A 19,360-nucleotide genomic window follows, 5' to 3' on the forward strand; every position below is an offset into this window, starting at 1 on the left:
CCAGCGATTTGTTGCTTTCTGCTGCCAAAGTCCACTAGACGCAAGCCACACAGTGGGAGAACAAAGACACATGCCTGAATGAACGCAGCAGCTCCCTTATATACACCACGCCCACTTCAAGAACGGAGCTTCTCACCTGGAAACTATTTGTGTGAAATTATGTCTATTTCTATACCACTACATAACTATAGCATAATATTAATCTGTTTAATGGGTTCAAGACTTAATGATGAAAAATGTTGTCACAGAATAGCTGATCTGATTATGTCATTTGTACTATACTTTCAAAGGTTTTTAACCTTTGGAAAAATGAAGATCCTCATCTTGATATTTGTGACCTTACACCTGGTCAATGGAGCAGCTGAGGGTGAAGTAAGACATTTTTTAACATTAAATATATTTCTTCCATCTCAACATCTTGTAATTTCTTGATGCAGTTTGTTTTCACTAATAGACATACTCTAAAGCCTGGAAAGTTACATTGTGTGATGACTGGGAGTTTCAGTTTGTTTCCTAATGTGTTTCTCTGGATATTTTTGGATATTTTTCAGTTATTATTTCTGATACCTTATATTTCTGATGGAATACTTAAGTACTCTAAATGCTTTAAAATGACTCATTACTATTTTCCAAAATATTTTTCTTGTCTTATAGCTACAATATGGTGACATAATTTCTGTGTCAAAGACTTGTGGATGCACCGGATTTACATACAAGCACTATGGTATTTATCTGGACAAAAATAGATTTGATAAGCAAGGAGCAGATGACAACATATTTCACTTTACGGGTAATGTATATTTTGGCAAAGATGCATTTATTTAAGACAGCTGTGAAATTTCAATGTATATCCTTTCTTTCTTTATGCTAGTTTACTTTATTAAGTTATTAATAAATAATAAGTCAGACTTTGACTAAAACTTTAGAAATGCATATTTCCACAGGTCTTAAGAAAAAGGCGATCTTGGGTGGCTGCATCTTTGATAGAATTAATATCCAAAATTATGAGAAGGATAATTACCTGGACAAAATAGAAAACTACAGAAAGAAAGTATCTATAGAAGAAATAACAAAGCGAATCAATGAGAAGTATGAACACTGTAGAAAGAAAAAGGACGTGTGGGAAGCCTTCTCCAACAACTGCGAACATCTGGCTAACTATATACGTTACGGAGAGAAAATTTCGCTGCAGGTATGTGGCTTATTGAAGCAGAGTGGGAGAGTATATATACTCCTATTGAACTGTCAACTTTTTGACATGTAAACAAAATATTTTTCTATCTCAAATGTGACATATATTTTGTGTAATAAAAGTGAAAAAAAAATCTACCAGAGGAAAATGTTTAAACAAAAATCTGCAATAACCAGACTGCAAACATCCAAACAGCTAAAATACTTCTATGAAACATTTTTATGATTCAGTTTTAGCATTAACATACATATTTTATTTGCTATCAACTTTAGAGAATATGATTAAGTTGAAATAATGGAATAATGTTATTTTTCTGTACCTTGTTCCATTTGCATCTTTTAGCTAAAGCCACAGTTGGTGGAGAGGTTACAAAAAAGTAAAAATATGTAATTGTAAAGGTAAATCAGTTTGGGGGATGAACAGGAAATGTCTTCACATGATGCTAAAAACTCCTGAAAAAAAGAAAGAATGATGAAATCAAAGTGTTGCTTGATAAAGTCCTAGTTTAAGGGTATGCACACTTATGTAATCAGGATGTTGCAGCTTATTCTGTTCTTAGATTTTTCCTCTAAAAAAAGGTTTTCAGTTGAATTGTAAAGATCACCTTAAAAAAAGAAAAGATCTGAAATATTGTATGCTGTTCATTTTTTGTGTCATAAAACCTTAGAATTTTAACAGCAGCATGTTTCCTTTTATGTCAACTGTATATTAATGTTTCTTAACCACAAGTCACCTCCTTGTGTTCACAGTGGGGCCAAAAAGCATCAGTTTTGGTATGGAACCCCAAGAAATCCAAGGAGGACATAAAACAAATAAAACAACAATTGAAGATATCAGAGGTTTCATGTGATGCCACTTGCAAAGAAAAAGGAACTGAAATTATGAAAGAAGATTACTGTGATGAGAGCTGTGCTGCCAAAAACATATAATGGCTAAAAAGACCTTATTTCAACAATCTTTCTGTTGTTCTTCATGAAGACATGAGATAAAAATTAAATTTATTCAGAACTTTGAGTCTTTGGCTGTAGTTTGTTTTTTGAAGCCCCTATTTTCACAAGAACAATGATCAGATCTTTTTTTTTTTTTTTTTAATCATTCTTGCAGCCATTTATCAGAAATGGAGTTTATGAACAATATTTAGGGTTTATTCTCCAGTTTACCATCTGCATAGTTGAACATTGGTTTCTTGTTTTGAATTTATATTAATTCTGCTTATCTTTATTCTATTTAAGTTAACAGTATCTGAGGGTAGAAACCCAGACAATAGACATGGTGGTGGCTTTTACAATAAGCCAGTGATTTCTTTAGCCTCTAAAAATGGCAAGGAGACTTTCTTCATATTGTCCTAAGCATGTATAACACAAACAGAAGCCAATAAAAATGTATGTAGTTTTTGTCGTAATATGAAACTGAAAAGCACGGGGAGGGAATTTAAGAGTAGTGTGCTGCACGATGTGCCTTTACTTGAACTTTTACAATTAAACAGTTTTACCAAACATGAGCAGCTTTTAAAAGTTCATTTGCAGCAAGGAAAAATTGTCCTTAGAATTTAAGGACATGAAATATCATTCGTATACAGAGGTGAATATGAATGAAGAAGTACCCAAAATTGTATGCCAGTATGAATAGCATTTTGTCATATTTTTACTTAAGTAGAAATAAGTAACAGTTAAAAAATCATAACACCTAACCCAAGCAAGGTTACTTTCAATCGGTAGACATTTTACTTACTTAAGTAAAAGTAGTAATACTTCATAAAAATATTACTGATGTAAAAGTTTAAAAAGTATGGTCTTCTCTCACATATAAAGCTCTTAATAATCAAGTCCATCATTGATCAGATTGTTTCATGTTCCTAACAGAACACTTAACTCTCAGACTGCAGGTTAACTGGTGGGTCCTAAAATTTCTAAAAGTAGAGGTCCTTTAAAGATAAAACTAATTACATGATTTAAAAAGATGTTGTTAGGCTTTCAGCACAGATTTCAGAAATCTATTTGCAGTTTTGGAGTAGGAACTAAGATGGATGATGCAATTTCAATTAAGAGAAATTCCAACTGATAGGATTTTTTGTGTTGTTATCATTTTTACATTTATAAAATCAAACATTTATTACTTTAGAGTATTAACTCAACATTATATGGTTATAGATTATTGTGATTCTTAATTTAAAGTGTTCTAACTTCCTTCTGTGTGTATAAGCTGACCTGAAGGCCCCATCTGCCTGTTTTGTTGTGGAAATTAAATTATTTCATTAAAAAACCTTGAAAATAGCTAATACTTGCATTTATTATTATATCTCTTTTTAAAGCTTCAGTTGTTTCTTTGTAATGTTCAGTTAAAGTTATTAAGATCCAAAGAGTCATTAGCAGTTCAGGAACAACAGGTTGGAGACCTGGAGCTCCAAAGTCCATTTTGGAGTCCAATTTAGTCAAATGCTAAATTTAGTCACTTAGCATTTGATTAAATGATGAAACTAAAAACAATTCATTACTAAAGTTCAAAATGAAGTATCAACTTAAAAACTCCTAGAGGTATGAAAGAAAAATTTGAAAATAAAAAAGTAATACTAAAATATACTTCTGTAGAATAAGGATTCAATATGTTTGCTTATTTCCAGGACTTTTATATTTGTCAACATTTGATTACTTTTACATGTCTAAACTGATGGGAGCAGTTGCAAATTATCACGAAAAGTAAAAGAAGAAGAACTGGACTGTCATGTAACAGCTCTCATAGTTTTGGATCATCTACATATAATCAGATAGGCTACTAAGCTAAATAATTTAATACAAGCAAATTATTAATAATCACATGGTAAAGTTGAACCAGTGGGTGATAAATTGAGCAAACTAAATTTGAACGTAATTGCGACTATTGTTTTGCAGTGAGACTGCAAACACTGTTGAATTAATGTGAGGACAAAGATTTTTATCTCTGTTTTATGGTAAAGATTTCAGATTACTTTATATCCTTGTATAAACATATGTGCATGTTTTTTTTTTAAGAGTTGCTGTTCTTCTCTTCCCAGGACTGAGGATCTGCTTGCAGATGGTTTTCTGGATGTTGAATGTTTGCCAGGCGAGCAGCTCTACCCACCATAAAGACCTGGGTGACTTTCATGGTGCTCTGATTTTACTAATCAGAAAAATGTTGTTTTTTTTTAAACAAATTAAAGAAAAAGGTGACATTTCAATGTGTACTTGTTGAAACCACAAAAAGTATGGTCTTTAAAAAAATGTTTTATTTATGATGTATTTCTGTGAAACATATAACACACAACATTAAAGATGAAACAGGGAAATATAAAACAGATAAAATCACATCTAAGAGAAGCGGATTGAGCACCTTGTATAAAAAACAATCTATCTAATTTGAAGGGCTCAAACAGTGTTTTATCAGGGGCGTTGTGGTGGCGCAGGGGCAAAGCACAACCCACATATTGAGGCCTTAGTCCTCGTGGTGGTGGTCGCAGGCTTGATTCACGGCCTGCCGACGTTTGTCGCATGACTTACCCCTCTTCATTCAGTCAGATCTGCAAGGAATGTTCCCGATATAGAAATAGATATGTGTATGAAATCTTCTTTCCAATCCATTTCCACTGAAATTCAAAAGTTATTTATGAAGATAATGTAGACCAACCTGTAGAAGGATGTTTATAGAGTGAAAAATGATTAAGTGAATTAATTGAAACAGTTTTAGTCTGTGACTTGGTGACTTAAAATTTTAACAGATGAAATTAATAGTTGTTTTAGGGAGTTGATTGGATGAACAAAGTCCTGCCTAAGATCATGTTAGCGGTCAGAAGCACACAGTGTACTACGAAAATTGACGCCGTTGTTTCTCACTCCATCCAGTGGGTGGTGCAGGTTGCTTCCACGCGTCACACATTTCCGCCAATCTTGCGCATGCGTCATCATCTCGAGCGGCAGAACATCATGGCTTCCTCCAGTACAGTTTTCAAATGTTTGGTTNATGAAGTTCTGGTTGGATTTTCTTACCTTCCATAAGGGGGCGCTGCAAGGTCAGATTTTTTTCCTTTTGTCCTGGTGACTCTAGGTGCACTGTAAAACATTTGAAGTTGGTTCAACTTGAAAATGAAAGTCCACCTGCTACCTTGAAAATGTAATTTAAGTCACAAGAAAATTGTTTTGGTTTTAATTCAGAAATTAAAGTTCATGAAGTTGATTTAACAACAAGAGACAAGTTGTCTAAACATTGTTTTTTTTTAAGTTTATTAATCTTGAATTGTGAGTTTTAACTTAATACTGCAATTTAATCCAAATAATCATTTCACAATATGAAGAAAAAAAACTACCTTCACCTGGTTAAAAAGCCACATTTCTCTATTATTTTACTCACAATATCAAGTTAAAAAAATACTTATTGAACTTTTAATGGTCTTTTTCTGCAGTTTGTTACTGGTACAGACACAACAATAATAATCTGATCATGTGGCAACTTCAGTCACAGTTTTATTAATCAAATATAATATCAAATACAGATAGCAGTCATTCATAGACATTAAAATAAATATAAATGACAGTGGTACAGATATTCTGTTATATCTGTTAACATCCATATGTTAACAGATTTACAAGAAAATGTTGCTTGAAATTTTACTCCAGAATATCTTATTTAAGAGGTAGGATTTTGTCAAGGTTGGTCATTGAAGCTGCGTCTTAATCAGCTCCTCAAATCCTCGTTTATTTTTCACTGAAACAGAAAAAAAGTTTAAAACAATCAGAAGAGTGACTGACAAACACCAGGAGATGATCAGTTTCTGATTAACTTGTCAAAAACCAAACAAAGTGTTTGATTTAAAATTCAAACGTGTTAAATTAACTTTGCTTATTGAATTAAAATGTGCAGATGGTAGTTACTGGACTTTTTTTTATCACTAACTGCTTTACTATTTCTGTAACTTTTAACAGTGATGTTAAATGTTAGTTTTTACCTGAGATGATTTCTTTCTGATTGTCTCTCAGAACCTGGTGGTGGGAGGGTTAGGAGCTTTATACATACATTTCATCATAATTATTACAATTTCAGGCTACAACCAGAGCTCATTTTTGGATGAGGTTCATAAAACAAAATTCTCAAAATGTTGAGATTTCAGTATTTTTAATTTAACTCCAACTTTTTTTTGCATTTCACCACATCAAATAAACATTCCTCCATATTTCTGCAACAAAGTTCATGTGAAACTGTTTTTTTTTATATTTATGCTTAATTCTTCTAAATCCAACAAGCATTTCTACTTCACCTCAGCTTATAAGTTCTCACATTCAGTTTAGCATGTGCAAACCATTTTCATGTAAGTCAGTTCTCATGGCATAAAGTGCTTTGAGTGGTCAGTATGATGAGAAAAGTACTTAATATATTCAGTATATTTACCATTTAGTGTGACAATCTTACAGAAGCAGGAGTAACACAGAGATTAATAATTCAATCAAGACTTACCTGAAATGAATATTAGAAATTCCAACACAACATTTTTGTCCTGAAGTGCCATCCTTCACTGAGTTATTCAGGCTGCAGTGTGAACGCACCCTTTATTTCTAAGTGAAACACATTATATAGACTAATTACACATAGATAGATGTTAAAAAGCCTTTATTTCTATTAATTATAAAGATTTTCCACTTACAAATGAAAGTATGACATTTAAAATCAGAATATTGCACCATTAAAACACATAAATCTGGGTTTATTTAATACTTGTTAAAAGGTTATTTTTCAAAAAGACCTCATTTGAATGCAAATTTTAATTTATCGAATATGGCTGTACATTCCTGAATCATGGAAAACATTTTAAAAACCCATCCAGTTATGTTTTTATGTTTAGTGTTTTTTAAAGATGGGAGAGTGGGCGACTTTATTGGGAAATGCTCATCTATTTGTCTCCTCAGAAGCCTCACAGGCAGAAGATGTGAGGACGGCGTTGATGTCATCATCCACTAACCAGAAGCACGTTCCTGTTTTCACCTTATTCCCAAACAACATTTACCAATTCAGGTTTGGCCAGTTATTGGCTTTTACTGGAATAATAATGAAAAAAATTAGTTTGAAAGTCAAGCTTTGGTTAGGTAATCTGATCTTTTTTTTTTTTTTTTTTAAAATAACAATAACATTCAAGTGTTTTTTTCAAATAACACTTGAAAACTTTAGTATTGTAAGTTTTCAAGTGTTTAGGGGGTAGGAGTTAATAAGTTTTTACTTCTTCCTACCCATTTTGAGCATGATATGTTAACTGAAACAGATATCTGTATTTTTTTCTTTTCTTCTTTTCTATTCACTTTTCTTATTGTGTACTATATTACTTTTTATATTTGTATCATGTTCGAAATAAATAAATAAATAAATTTCAAATTTAGCCTGGTCCTGCAGTTGCCCCAACCTGGTCTTCCCATGCAGAACTTTCTGTGCACGCACCTGGGTACTGATCCTTCTTTTCTGTACTGTCTCTTGCTGTTTTTCATCAATGAGCTAATTCTGCGGTATCCTGCCACTCACTGCCCTTATGTAACGCTGTAATATGCATTTTGGGTTGCAGCAGCCTTCATATCTTTTTCCCCTGCATTGACGTCACTGACTCCCACTCACACGTCCTTCATACACCAGTTTTACTGTACAACCACAAACACTTTTTATTTACACCTGTGCCACGCATGAAACTCTCCATGGCGTCCTGGTCAGAGGCTATTTGCGGACTCACAATCTTATTAAGCGACTAGACTGGGCTCGGCGCTTTGGGTCTGCGTATTTGTGGGCTGCAGGTAGGGTTGGGCGGAGGTGTGAGTTGGAGCCGCTCGTAAGAGACGCAAGAAGGCGTGAAAGTCGGACTGCAGCGCGGTTAAGGACGCCTCGGGGTATCCTGTCGCACCTTCCTCTTTACTCTGCCGTCTTTCTGTTGGGTCAAGCCGCCATTTTTTTTCCTTCAGAGGACGGCTGTTATCGTTTGAAGGCAACAAAACACGGCGGGACCATGCTGACGCTGCTGACGTCCATGTATCTGGTGGTGCGGGCTGTTTCCCAGCAGGTGAGCTAAAAGCAGCACAGCTGCCTAGAAAAACCGGGGGACGGACTCGACTTTGAACGCACCACGGCACAATAATTCATACGTAAAACCGTTTCTGTCTCAAATGTGTCTGCCTCTTATCTTTTTTTGTTTTTCCTTTCTTTTGCTACATTGGTAAATATAGGGGTGCAGCAAAGGGCCCTATATTTTTGTTAGGCCTTTAAAATGAAAATATTAAAAAAGTCTCTCTAAACATACTAACACGTTTGTTGCTTTGATAAAGGTAAATATCTCTGATTTATTCAACAATATAAGTCAAAGTCTGCGGTTTTGATAAAGTATTTACTCCAGTAAGTCAGAGAATGTATATCAAACAACTTCCGCTTACGGATTTCAGAATAAAAGTCTGCAAACAAAGCCAACTTAATTAGCTATGCACTGTTAATTTTTACGTAAAATGTAATAACAACTATAATTATAAGTATTGTTACTGTGGGTATGCATTTATTGTTTAAAATTACTAATTCTGAGATATAGTTTCATTAAAACATTTAAGGATACATGAATGTATGTCAAACCTAATCTTTATTCAAGTGAAAACATGAGGTACATGATTTTATAAAGTCATGCAATGGAGATATTGTTAAAATTCACAATATTTTTGAAAATGTTTAGTCCGTTTTTTCTCTCATGCTCTTTTGCAGCCAACAGCATCTTTATATGAAGTAACAGTGAGATTTCTTAGAGCAGTCTGAATGTATTATTGGCATACTGTGTAAATTAATAACACTTGATATTATGATTGTATGTAAATATTAACCATTAACACTTTATTTGGTGTATATTATGCAGGCAGCTCAGTGAAAACATTTTAATTTAGGTACATAATTTAGGTAAATAATTATTTAATTGATGTAAGGTTTAAACTAAACACCTCGTTGTTTATTTATTTTTGTTTTAATTTGCAAATAAAGGTTAATAATAAAAGAAAATTAACTCGAGTGACCCCACTAGAACTATTAACTTCAGCAGGAGCGGATCTAATTTTATTTTGACAATTACATTTTCAGACTTCCGGTTGCCTTCTCTGTGTTTACCGGTGCTTTGCAGCTGAACAAACTGCAGCTTATCAGCACCACGGTCAGTTCCTCGCACTGCTGAGCTGCTGCAGCTTTGAGCAGCTTGTTAAAAACAGAACTTGAAAATCCAACATGGCTGCTGTGCCCTTGACCTGCTTACTCCCTGGCATCAGTTTACCTGGAAACACCACCTGATTCCCTGTCTGATCTCTCCTGCGCAGTGCCTCCCAGCCCTGATCCTGCATGTTTTTTTTTAGACGTTTGCCAGCCTCAGCACACCTGATTTCAAATAATGAGTTACATCAGCAGCTTGTCATCAGGTTTTCCTGTTAGTTAGTCATTGATTTAAATCTTGCATGCTGCTGTACTCTAAGAATCAACAGCATTTATCAGCCACATTTATCACTCTCTCCATTGTTTTTCATGCAATGTGTCTGGTTTCAGATGAGGGTTTTGCACAGTAGTGGATAAAAAAATACAAGAAATGAAAACGTGTAACCTTTTTGAGCTGGAACCTTGTATTAAGGTCCTCATTTAAAAATGCTCACTAGAGCATTTATTTAAGAGTTTCAAAGTTCAAAGTGTAAAAAGCATATTTCTAATTTTAGCATCTACTGTACAAAATAACTTTAAGACAATAACCTCTTGACTGTTCCTTGTAAAAGGAGAGTTGTCCTATTCTCTAGAAGGTCAGACGGGATTCATTACAAGGATTTACCTCCTGCCAAGCTACAGATAACAGGTTGACAACTTAACAAGTTTACAGTTAACCCAAGAGACTTCCTGGAGCAGAGGGAGAGACTTTTATTTTGAAATGAAAGTAATCATCTAATTCAACCCAGTGAATTCCCCTGGGATGAATCAATTACTTTTATTTATTTTTTAACACAAATGAGGACTTATTGTGCTATAAAAATGAGCACTTAAACCAGGATTTATCAGAAAATAACAAGAATGGAACATTAGTAACTTATTTCTGAAAATGGTTTTTTAAACCCTCCTTGGGTCTTTTTTAAAGTCTTAGTTTTATGTATCTTTGGTTAATACAGTTTTTATACACGTTTTAAACTAAATGGAGTAAATTACTGAAATCCCTTCAAAACTTTGTTCCGTTGTCGTCCACTAGGTGAAGATATTTTCTTATGTACTGTAAATTTCCCAAGGTGGATAACACCAACACAATCATTAAAATAGTAATTTAAAGCATCACTAATTTGTGATGTTAAATAATTTTACTTGCTACATATTGTGCGGACTGGAATAAGTGGTATTCCTGAAAACAATTTAGAAAAACATATGATGACATCTAATAATATCATAAAAATGATTAAAAGTGCATTTTTTTGTGTGTGTGTTGCAGAGAGGAGAGAGCAACACACTGAACTGAACTGAAAAAACTTAGCAAGTTTATTTTTGGGCCTGTATTTTACTATAACTTAGTAAAATATGGGTGCATAACACTGGACGGTGCTGGCTTTGCTTCACATGCTCACATGCAGGATTGATTTCAAGATCTTAAAATCTTTTACAGTTAACCCTTACTGAACCTTATTCAGTAGCTTTGCATATTTTTATTTTATTATTTTAAGATTAGGCGATTCCTCAAATACTTAGCGTAATAAATGGTCTTTTTTGTCACAAAGGTTCAAGATCTTAGAGGTTCTTAAATGACAATGGGATCTAATGGGCTTGTGTCTTGAAAATTTATTTTAAAATGAAATATTAATGGTAGGGAAACAGACTTATTTATTTCCTTATTTTGTTCGTAAATACTTTCTTGTAGCGTTAAAGGCTGATGTCTTAAAGAAAATCATGTAATTTCTCAGTTGGCCACAAGATGTCACTGCTTTGCGGTATAATAGTCTTCTAAAAAAGGAGTCTTTTCAGAAAATCGTTCACTGTTGTATGTGGCACAAGTGGGCGCGGTTTGATCAGAGCAATGCATTATGGGGTGTTGCGTTCTTTTTGAGGTAATTGCAGTCAGAAAGAGTGAAAAAGCATCGTAAAAAGACTACAAGTCCCGTACTTACGTAGGAACTGTCACTTCAACGTCTGACTGTAGAATACACGGATAGAGGTGACCCCTCCGTCTACCAGTCCGACTCTGAGCAGGGAGAGCAGCAGCTGAGCCAACGCAACTTCATCCTTTAGCAGAAATGGTAAGAGGAGCAAATTAATGATTAGAAATATCACTTTATCATCTTATAAAGACTTTGCCAACGTACGTCTTTCGAAATAATCCAAATGTAGTTTTGTAGACGGCGGAAGCATCGCACCTTATTGTTCACTTTATGCTAAAATGCTAATATTATTTGTGGGATTTACTCTGTTTTGGTGGGCTGCTTTAGCCGGGATGTTGCGCAGTTAGCATCTCGGTAATGAGGGCCTGCGGTTGAATGTAAACACACAAAGTTAGCATCAAGGCACAGCAGTGCTTGTTAGTTCAACACTGAAGCGCTGCTGCTGCTCGGCGGTGCTTTCATACATTTTCATCCGCTTTGACACGGACAGGGCGGGTGGCGTGGCGCAGGCGTCACAATGACGTCACCGAGACTTTTGATTTTTATTCAGCCGGATTAACCAATCAGTGCGATCTTCATCAGGGTGGATTTTAACAAATCTTAACGGTTGAAAAACGATTACATGTTGGCTGTTTTGTCTTTTAAAGCAGAATGTGAAGATAATTCTTAGATGCCAGCAAACAAATCAAATTAAAAACAAAGTTGAATGACTTAAGATTCAACTTAAGGTTTATGCAAAGTAATTCTGTTGTTTTCAGTGATCTTACTGGAGTTTGTGGCCGAGTCTCCTTCATGTGAAGGACAGAGCTCTGCTGCAGGGCTAGTTGCTGTTAATGACCTTGTCAACAAACTACCTCACAGCAGGGTTTAACCGGTTACAGACATACACTCCTTTCATAAAACAATGTACACACACAACGAGTGCACAACAGAAATGCAGGCTGCTGCCATAACATGTCTCTTAAGTAACTGGGTCTGTTACTCAAACGAGCCGTTCTTGTTTTTTCCCCTCCAGGCTGAACCAATTCGTGTTGTGGTGACTGGTGCTGCAGGCCAGATTGCCTACTCCCTGCTGTACAGCATCGCAAAGGGAGATGTGTTTGGCAAGGACCAGGTAATTTTCATTCAGGTTTTATTATATAACTTTCAGCAGCAGCAGAAGGCCCCCTTTTGCCATGAACCCAATCACTGCACAGCTGGGACAAAGTGCTTTACTGTTATGTAATGGAATTACAATGAATAATGTACGTTCACTGAAAGAATACTCTTGATTTACTTGCAGCATGGCTTGATGATGTAGTGGAGGAAAAGAAAAATAAGACTTTAAGAAACAATCCCAAGAAATATAAGTATAAGCCGGAGATGCAGAGAGTTGTACTGATCCTACTCAGGACCCAGTGAAAATATATAATCTGTATCAGCATCAGGATTTAAATTCAACCTTGTAAAATTGTCTCAGAATGTATTTGATGCACCATTTGCTCAAAATGTAATCATGTTGGTAACCTTGCAGCTCAGCAAAAACAAAAACCTACATTTTTTTTACAAGTTTCTGAGATACAGTCGTGCAGAAAAACATGTTTAGTGGCTTGCAAAAGCACATCTTGAGCTTTTTAATAGAACTGCAGGTGATAAACTAACATAGAAATGTGCACAGTTGTGAAGCAGAATGAAAATGGGTTTTCACATTTTTACCAAAACTGAAAGGTGTAACATGCTTTTTTGCTTTATTCTGTTTTTTGGGGGCAACACCTTTACCCTGACAGTGATAAATAAAACCCAGTTCAACCTATTACCTTCAAAAATCAGCTAATTGGTAAGAATTGTCAGCCATGCACTTAACAGATATAGTCCTCTTTGCAGTTTGCAACAATGGGTAAAGGTCAGGGTACACAGGAAGTACATGCTTTGGTCAGGTGAGACTAAAAATAAACATCTTGGTCTATATTTAAAATCCTATGTGTGAGCAGCTGTGAACTTTAATTAGTGGCTGTGCTAAATATCCTGAATGAACAATTCATAGCTGCAAAGATATTTAGGAAACTTGTCCAATTGAAAGTGTTTTTTTTTTTTTGTTTGTTTTGTTTTTTTTGTTTTGTTTTTTTTTGTTTTTTTGCTCCTAAATTAAAAAAATTAAACCCTTTCGGTGTTTAAAGTCAGGTGTTAACTTTAAATACAGAAAGTAGTCTAACAAGATGGAGAACTCTGTCAAAATGTCTTTCAGGAAACATTGAGGAATATGAAGGACATTTGGTGGCGTAAATTTTAGGAAAGGTTTAAATTTTTCTGAACCAGATGGAATGTCATAGCGTGTGTATTTAAACCAACATTAAGATCACCCTTTTCACCCCTGAACTGTTAGTTCTTGACTTTGTCGTCTGAAAAATCCTCCTAAAATCAATTTTCCGTTGTATCATCAGCCAATCATCCTGATCCTGCTGGACATCCCCCCTATGCTGCCTGTGCTGGACGGAGTCGTCATGGAGCTGCAGGACTGCGCCCTCCCGCTGCTGATGGGTGAGTGTTTTCCTCTTTCTTCTCAAAAGGAAACTAACACTTTTTAAAATCTTATTTAATGAAGGTTTTTATACCTGTTGTTGAGTTTTACACTAAAACGCTTCATCACAAACGATGCATATGATCCCTTTTGTTTCATGATGTTTTCCCAAAGAAAATGGACAGTGAAACGTATATTACTTTCAAGTGGGTTATAATGAGTCTCTGTGGTGTCCTTGAGAAGTGCTTCTCCTACACACAGGAGGAAGGAGTGTCAAAAACAAGGCTTCTGATTGGATGCTGGTTCAGCCACCGCAGCAGCCAATCAGAGCTGTGGTGGTACAACAATGAACAGAGCAGCAGTGAGCACAGATTGAAGTTCAGTCTGATAGCAGATGGATTTGGTCAGCAAACGGCAAACCAATGTTATCATTAGGATCAGTCGAAGCAGCAGGAATTAATCTCCAAGACCTACTGGTGTTTCTCCGAAGTCTTCAGATCTTTTAGCTTTGAGACTGAAGGAAAAAGTAGCACAGTATGTCTAGAAAGTCATCAGAATATTAAGAAGAATACATTCAGGTCTTTACTTTTCCATCAAAAAGTTCAGGCAACTTAACATGTCCCACATTTTCTTTTTTTCTTCATTTGAATATGGACAATTGTAAAGTATAAACAAATACTGAACACTATGACATTTATAGCCTTAGTGCACTTCACCAGAAGTGCTCATCCCCAGATGAGCCTTTAATAACATGAAACAATTTAAAAGCAATTTAAACAGCATGGCAAGATAAAATGTCATGCATAACATAAATCCTAAACTTCTGCCTCTGCTTTCTACAGATGTCATCCCTACTGACAAGGTGGAGGTGGGCTTCAAGGACATCGATGCCGCCATCTTGGTGGGCTCCATGCCCAGGAAGGAGGGAATGGAGAGAAAGGACCTCCTGAAAGCAAACGTGGCAATCTTTAAGACTCAGGGATCCGCTTTGGACAAGTATGCCAAGAAGAGCGTAAAGGTGACGCCTCCGGCTTCCTTTGGACTTGATTATGTGTTATTGAGCTACATAATGGTATCTAAGCTCAGCTTGCTTTTTGAGGGAACAATTTCCCAGAAAAGTGTTTTTTTTTTCTATTATGTTTATACTGCTACTGACAAACACAGGACATGAAAGTGCTGAAGTGGGCTTTTTTCACCAGGAAAAACTGCAGTCTTTTTTCACAAAGCCAGCAGTTTTTTATGCTGTCCTTTAAATCTGTGTTCAATCACAGCTTCATGTTGCTACAAAATCACAGTTTACTACAATCTATAAATCTGTAGCAAATAAATCAGCACCTTGTGTCATAAAACCTTCTGAGTGACATCAGACAGGTTAAATATCTCCAGAAATCAAAGTGTGATAAATGGCAAATCTGTGCAGGAAGGAAAACATTTAATTACTTACACTCTCACCCAAAGACAGGCTGATTTTATTAATTTAGCATATGAATATTGCACTTTATACTTACTCTAGTTATCTGTCGGATATTGGTTAAAACATTTAAATGACAAAAACGGTAGGAATTTGTAAGGGTGCAAGTGCTTTTTACAGCACTGTATCTATAAAAATATACAAGTTTAACAGTTCGTTCTAACTTTCTAACTTTTATTGATGAAAAGGGTCAAGTTCCACTAGTAGATTATTTCAGTAAAACATGGGAAAATGTCTTGTTATAGGTGAAATAAACTGCCATTGTAACAAGTACTTATTAAGGTATTACTGACATACAGCAAGCTCATTTTTCTTGCTAAGAAGTTATTTGTAGGTTGTCTTATTTCAAGTGTAATATGACATTTTCACTAGAAACTAAACCAAAAATACTTGACAAGATTTTGTTTTTAAAGTATGACTATCTGGTGGTTTTGACAGAAACTTCCTGATATGATTGTAAATCCTCCTCTGTTTCTCAGCTGTGCCCGACTCACAGAGACGTTCTTGATTTTTCCCATCAGGTTTTGGTGGTTGGAAACCCGGCAAACACAAACTGTCTGATTGCCTCCAAGTCTGCTCCATCTATCCCAAAAGAGAACTTCTCCTGCCTGACCCGACTGGACCACAACAGAGCGTGCTCCCAGGTACGTCCAGGACTTTATGAAGATGGCCCTCGGTTATGAGCACACTGGAAAAAACGAGGGCAAAACGACTTCCTTTAGCTTCTTGAATATACAGTTGAAACCAAACGTAGAAGCTTCTTAAAGAGGCGGAGACCCAATTTGCAAAGTCAAAATTGTTTAGAAACAATCAATTCAGAAACATTGTGTGTCAAATAAGAGATGAGTGTTGATTCTAATTTGAAAGAAGATTTGGAAAGTCATGATTGCATGATCAATTAAAACAAGCTCAGTAATTTCTATTTGCATGATTTATCGTTTTTCTCTCTTTTTCTGCATGACAAAAGTCTTCAATCCGGTGCTTTGGTCTCAACTAACCCTTTTGTTTAGAGACTGAATTCAGTTTATTTGTTGTTTTGTTTATTTATCCTGGACATTTAAAATGTCTTCCAGTTCCAGTGTTAAATGTTCATTGGAACTTAAAATTCATTTATCTCTGAGAATTTTTTAATGTTCTACAACAATATTATTGTTTATCATAAGAACTTCTAGTACAAATCATAGCCCTGCAAAATTTAAGATGATCCTCTTAGTTACAGTACATCTCTCTGACCTGCAGGTGGCGATGCGTTGTGGCGTGTCCTCCAGCCAGGTCAAGAACGTCATCATCTGGGGGAACCACTCCTCCACTCAGTACCCTGACGTCCACCATGCCAAGGTGAACGTTGCCAGCGGTGAGAAGTCCGCGTACGAAGCTGTGAAGAACGACGCCTGGCTCAGAGGAGACTTCATCTCCGTGAGTACTCAGCCTCCTGTCAAAGACGGGTGTATAAAAATAAAAAACAATTTAAAAATACCTTTATTTTTTAAAATATTTTCCTTCCTTATTGCAGACGGTGCAGCAGAGAGGTGCAGCCGTCATCAAGGCGAGGAAACTGTCCAGCGCCATGTCGGCTGCCAAGGCCATCTGTGACCACATGAGGGACATCTGGTTTGGCACCAAGGAGGTCAGTGTTAGCAGAAAGGACAGGAAGTGGTTACTTTGACAAAAATCATTATTTCCAGAAGAAGAAAAAAATCGACACAATGGAAAATTAATCTTTGAGGGTTCATCTGAAAACATGGTATGAGTTCATGGGGTAGGACTTCATAAGTTTGTTTTTACTCCCACTCCTTTTCGAGCATGTTAAGATTATTGTGGTACAAAAATATGTGTTTTGCATTTCTTGTTCATGTCTGTTTTTTTTAATACTGCTACTATGTTTGAAATAAAAAAATAAAAAAAAAATGCTGCTTTCATTTCTCGGCAGCAGGAACTCTTAGGATAACAACTTTTTTTAGTTTTCATTTTTTCAAAATAAAAATCAGAACCTTTGTTTTTCTTTTTTATACTGGTAGTTATTAACAAGTATGTCTATCAAACATCTTTGTCAGGTCTTTGCTAATTATTTAAAGCTCAATCAGTTTCCCTGAACATTAATTTTGAATCTTCACACAGATTGTCAATTGCATTTAGGTCTGGATTTCGACTAGGCCATTCTAACACTTGAATATGTTTGATTTAAACCACTTTAGCTCTGGCTGCATCTTTAAGGAGTATTATGTAAAATCAACTGGGTTTTTTTTAGATTTACATCATGTTACAATGTTATTCTCTAATCAAAAACACACTAAGTTTGTTGCTTTGAGGAATCCTTGAATCTCCCGGAGCAACCATTCATGCCTAAGCGTTTGCTAACAGCAATTAGCAAACACCTGGTGGAACTGCAAATCTGCTGAGCTTATACAAACTGCTCATTATGCTAGAAAAGCCACGATGAAGACCATTTTTGTGAATCTGAAAATGAGTTTAGCAGAGTTTGAGCTTCTTAAAGAGACCGGTATCAATTTCAAGATGTGAAATATGGCTGTGATGAGAAGCCAAACTTTTTTAAAGTTGGCATCACTCTCTGTTGTTTAAACTACTATAAATAGTTTCTCTGTTTGTGACCTGCAGGGTGAGTTCATCTCCATGGGTGTGTATGCTGCTGGAAACTCCTACGGCATCCCGGAGGACCTCATTTACTCCTTCCCTGTCCAGATCAAGGTGAGCTGGATCTCAAAACCATTTCAGTATGAGAACGATTGATGGAATCAGGCTGTTCAGTTTCAAAGGGTTAGGACACTCAACTGTATTTCTAAACATATTCAGTTTTTTTCTGACAACCTTAAACCTTCTTGAATGAGAAATGTTTCTTTTTGTCAAACTGAGGCTTTTAAGTGAAAAGAAAAGCACTTGTTTAAAAACTTTTAAGTATCATACACAAAGTGCAGGGTTTGCGAAATCCTTGAAAATGTTTGAAATTTGTAATAAAGTGCAATCTAATGTTTCTTTAAAAACCTACATTTGAAAGACGTTATGTACAGTTGTAACCAGATATGAAGAGATAATAAAGCATGATTTTTTTTCTCACTGTCTGAAGTTACATCAGGCCGCATTTCTCTTGTTTTAGGTCAGTTGGAATTACCAAAAATATTTTTATTTACTAAATGCCTGAAAACTTGGTGAGAATTTTTTTTAAAGACATAATTTTTACTTAGAGAGATCCATCTTTTTCAGTTTTTTTTTTTTTTTTTAAGTTTTATTGGATCAGTCAGGTCTATATGGTGTGTGTTAGAGAGGCATTTTATTCAAAACATAAGTGTTTGTTATATTTTAGTTTACCTTGTCCCCTCTGTAGAATGTACAATACTATCACAAGATCTTATTAATGACAGTAATAGATGAGATTAGAAAATGTTAAATTGAAACAGTTTTTTAGTTCGTTTATATTTTTATCTCCAAGGTGTGGTGCTGGAAAAGTTTGGAAACCTGCCTTGTAAATACTTGAACTTTACTGTCGGATAAGTGTACGAACCCTGAAAGTGTTTTCTCTGTTCTAATTCCCAGAACAAGTCCTGGAAAATAGTGGATGGTCTCGACATCAATGACTTTTCTAGAGCCAAGATGGACGCCACAGCAGCAGAGCTGGTGGAGGAGCGAGACACGGCCCTGGACTTCCTGTCCAAGTGACTGTCCCCTCCTGCTGACCAGCAGCAGCTCTTACATCCTGGCTGTTCTCGCCTCTGAAGATGTCCTCCACTGCTAAACCATCTGAGCTGGAGTCTGTGTGTCACCTCTGAGAGTATGTGTGGAAGCGTGTGTGTGTGTGTGTGTAACTTGGCCCCTTCTTCAGGTTTCCAGAAAACCTGCTATAACCTCCACAACCTGGCCTGACCTGTGTGCGTGTGTGCAAGACACCAAGACGTCTCTGTTAGTAGCTGAAAACACACACATTAGCTGTGCAGAAACTGTAACGAACCATCTTCTCTTCAATAAAACTAAGAAATCTGACCAACTTTCTCCAGCCTCATCAGTTCTCATCACTCTCACAACTATGCACCTCAGCCCGCTCCTAAACTTCTCTGCTTGTTTTAAAC

At 35.8% G+C, this 19,360-nt stretch overlaps 2 protein-coding genes across 3 annotated transcripts in view; one reads left to right on the top strand and one right to left on the bottom strand.

Moving 5' to 3' along the window:
* Window positions 1-7,819: 7,819 nt before the first annotated feature.
* On the top strand, window positions 7,820-19,145 carry LOC106937062 (malate dehydrogenase, cytoplasmic). Of its 2 annotated transcripts, XM_015018380.1 has the most exons (10): window positions 7,820-8,064; window positions 8,137-8,234; window positions 12,329-12,427; window positions 13,734-13,830; window positions 14,653-14,828; window positions 15,803-15,925; window positions 16,521-16,697; window positions 16,795-16,908; window positions 17,898-17,987; window positions 18,831-19,145. In XM_015018380.1, exons 2-10 carry the CDS (start codon window positions 8,181-8,183, stop codon window positions 18,951-18,953), a joined length of 1,053 nt encoding a protein of 350 aa, XP_014873866.1. In that variant the 5' UTR covers window positions 7,820-8,064; window positions 8,137-8,180; the 3' UTR covers window positions 18,954-19,145. The 2 variants fall into 2 exon arrangements, with proteins under 2 accessions (XP_014873866.1, XP_014873867.1); XM_015018381.1 differs by lacking the exons at window positions 7,820-8,064; window positions 8,137-8,234 and adding an exon at window positions 11,344-11,451.
* Window positions 18,991-19,360, bottom strand: part of vps54 (VPS54 subunit of GARP complex) — a 49,352-nt gene continuing 48,982 nt past the window's right edge. The window contains exon 24 of the mRNA XM_015018376.1: window positions 18,991-19,097. The gene's annotated coding sequence lies outside the window, so the exon portion shown is untranslated. The remainder of the gene's footprint in view (window positions 19,098-19,360) is intronic.

Source organism: Poecilia latipinna, unplaced genomic scaffold (genome assembly GCF_001443285.1).
Source record: "Poecilia latipinna isolate Pla-1442-1.1 unplaced genomic scaffold, P_latipinna-1.0 Scaffold2268, whole genome shotgun sequence".
NCBI lineage: Eukaryota > Metazoa > Chordata > Actinopteri > Cyprinodontiformes > Poeciliidae > Poecilia > Poecilia latipinna.

What these genes read in the sequence shown, in the direction of transcription:
- LOC106937062 (XM_015018380.1), top strand. Translation starts at nt 8,181, where the DNA reads ATGCTGACGCTGCTGACGTCCATGTATCTGGTGGTGCGGGCTGTTTCC. An exon ending in ATGTGTTTGGCAAGGACCAG is followed by an intron (nt 12,428 to 13,733) that starts GTAATTTTCATT and finishes TTGTATCATCAG; the next exon opens with CCAATCATCCTGATCCTGCT. An exon ending in CCTTCCCTGTCCAGATCAAG is followed by an intron (nt 17,988 to 18,830) that starts GTGAGCTGGATC and finishes TCTAATTCCCAG; the next exon opens with AACAAGTCCTGGAAAATAGT.